Source organism: Bison bison, unplaced genomic scaffold (assembly GCF_000754665.1).
Source record: "Bison bison bison isolate TAMUID 2011002044 unplaced genomic scaffold, Bison_UMD1.0 scf7180017864379, whole genome shotgun sequence".
Taxonomy (NCBI): Eukaryota; Metazoa; Chordata; class Mammalia; order Artiodactyla; family Bovidae; genus Bison; species Bison bison.
Window position 1 is genome coordinate 3328526 of NW_011494951.1, and position 884 is coordinate 3329409.

The 884-nt window shown below is 69.8% G+C and overlaps 1 protein-coding gene across 1 annotated transcript in view; it reads right to left on the reverse strand.

Moving 5' to 3' along the window:
* SLC4A2 (solute carrier family 4 (anion exchanger), member 2) overlaps positions 1-884 on the reverse strand; it is an 11547-nt gene that overhangs the window by 3611 nt on the left and 7052 nt on the right. The window contains exons 12-14 of the mRNA XM_010857362.1: positions 710-883; positions 372-597; positions 7-248 (exon numbers count right to left, since the gene is read on the reverse strand). Coding sequence (XP_010855664.1) covers positions 7-248; positions 372-597; positions 710-883 — 642 coding nt within the window. The remainder of the gene's footprint in view (positions 1-6; positions 249-371; positions 598-709; position 884) is intronic.

An 884-nucleotide genomic window follows, 5' to 3' on the forward strand; every position in this document is an offset into this window, starting at 1 on the left:
CCCCACTCCGCCCCGGCTAAGCCCCTCCTTACCCAGCAGCCCCCCGAAGGTGATGGCGGGAGACAGGGCTGCGAAGTAGATGAAGATGACAGCGGCCAGGCACTGGGGGTCCAGCGCATCCCGGAAGTCGCTTAGGTAGTGGGGGTAGCGGCGCCGCACGTCTCGGATCAGCCCCCCAAAAGGCCGGCCCGTCCGCCGCAAGGGATCGTCTTCCACTACACCGGCCGCCTCTACCATCTGCAGGAGCGCTGCAGCCCGGGGCCTGCGTCAGGGCACCCGTCCCTGCCCTCGCGCGCCCATCCGCCCTCCTGACGCCCCAGCCGGACCCGGGCAGCCCCGATCCAGCCCCCTGGCTCGTACTGGCCCCGTACCCTTATCCTGAGCCGACTTGGGCTCCAGCCCGGCGCCCGGGGGCAATAGCCGGCCCTGCTCCTCCCGCTTCTTGAGCATCTGGCGCTGGAAGTGAGCGACCGAGCGCAGCAGCTCCTCGCCCTGCACCTCCGACGGCGGCAGCACCACGCTGCAGTCCAGGAAGGCATTGATGGCCGTCAGCAAGTCCTCCCGCTCGTCCGCCAGGTAGGCCGCCTCATGGAATTGCTGCCAAGGCAGGACCGGGGTGAGTGAGGACACAAGACGCGGGGCCGGGGCCTGGGAGCCAGGCTGGGCACTGGGGGTTTGGGGGTGGGGGTGGCGTTCTGGAGTGGCTGACCTTGTCAGACATGAGGGTGGAGATGGAGCGGCCGATCTCGTGGTAGTCCATGTTGGCGCTGCTCGGGCCCAGCAGCAGGAAGAGGAAGCGCACCGGCACGGGCACCTCCAGCACCGCATCCAGCTCCACCGCCTCCCGCAGCCGCACGAAGGCCATGGTGGGGCGGGCCAGGGAC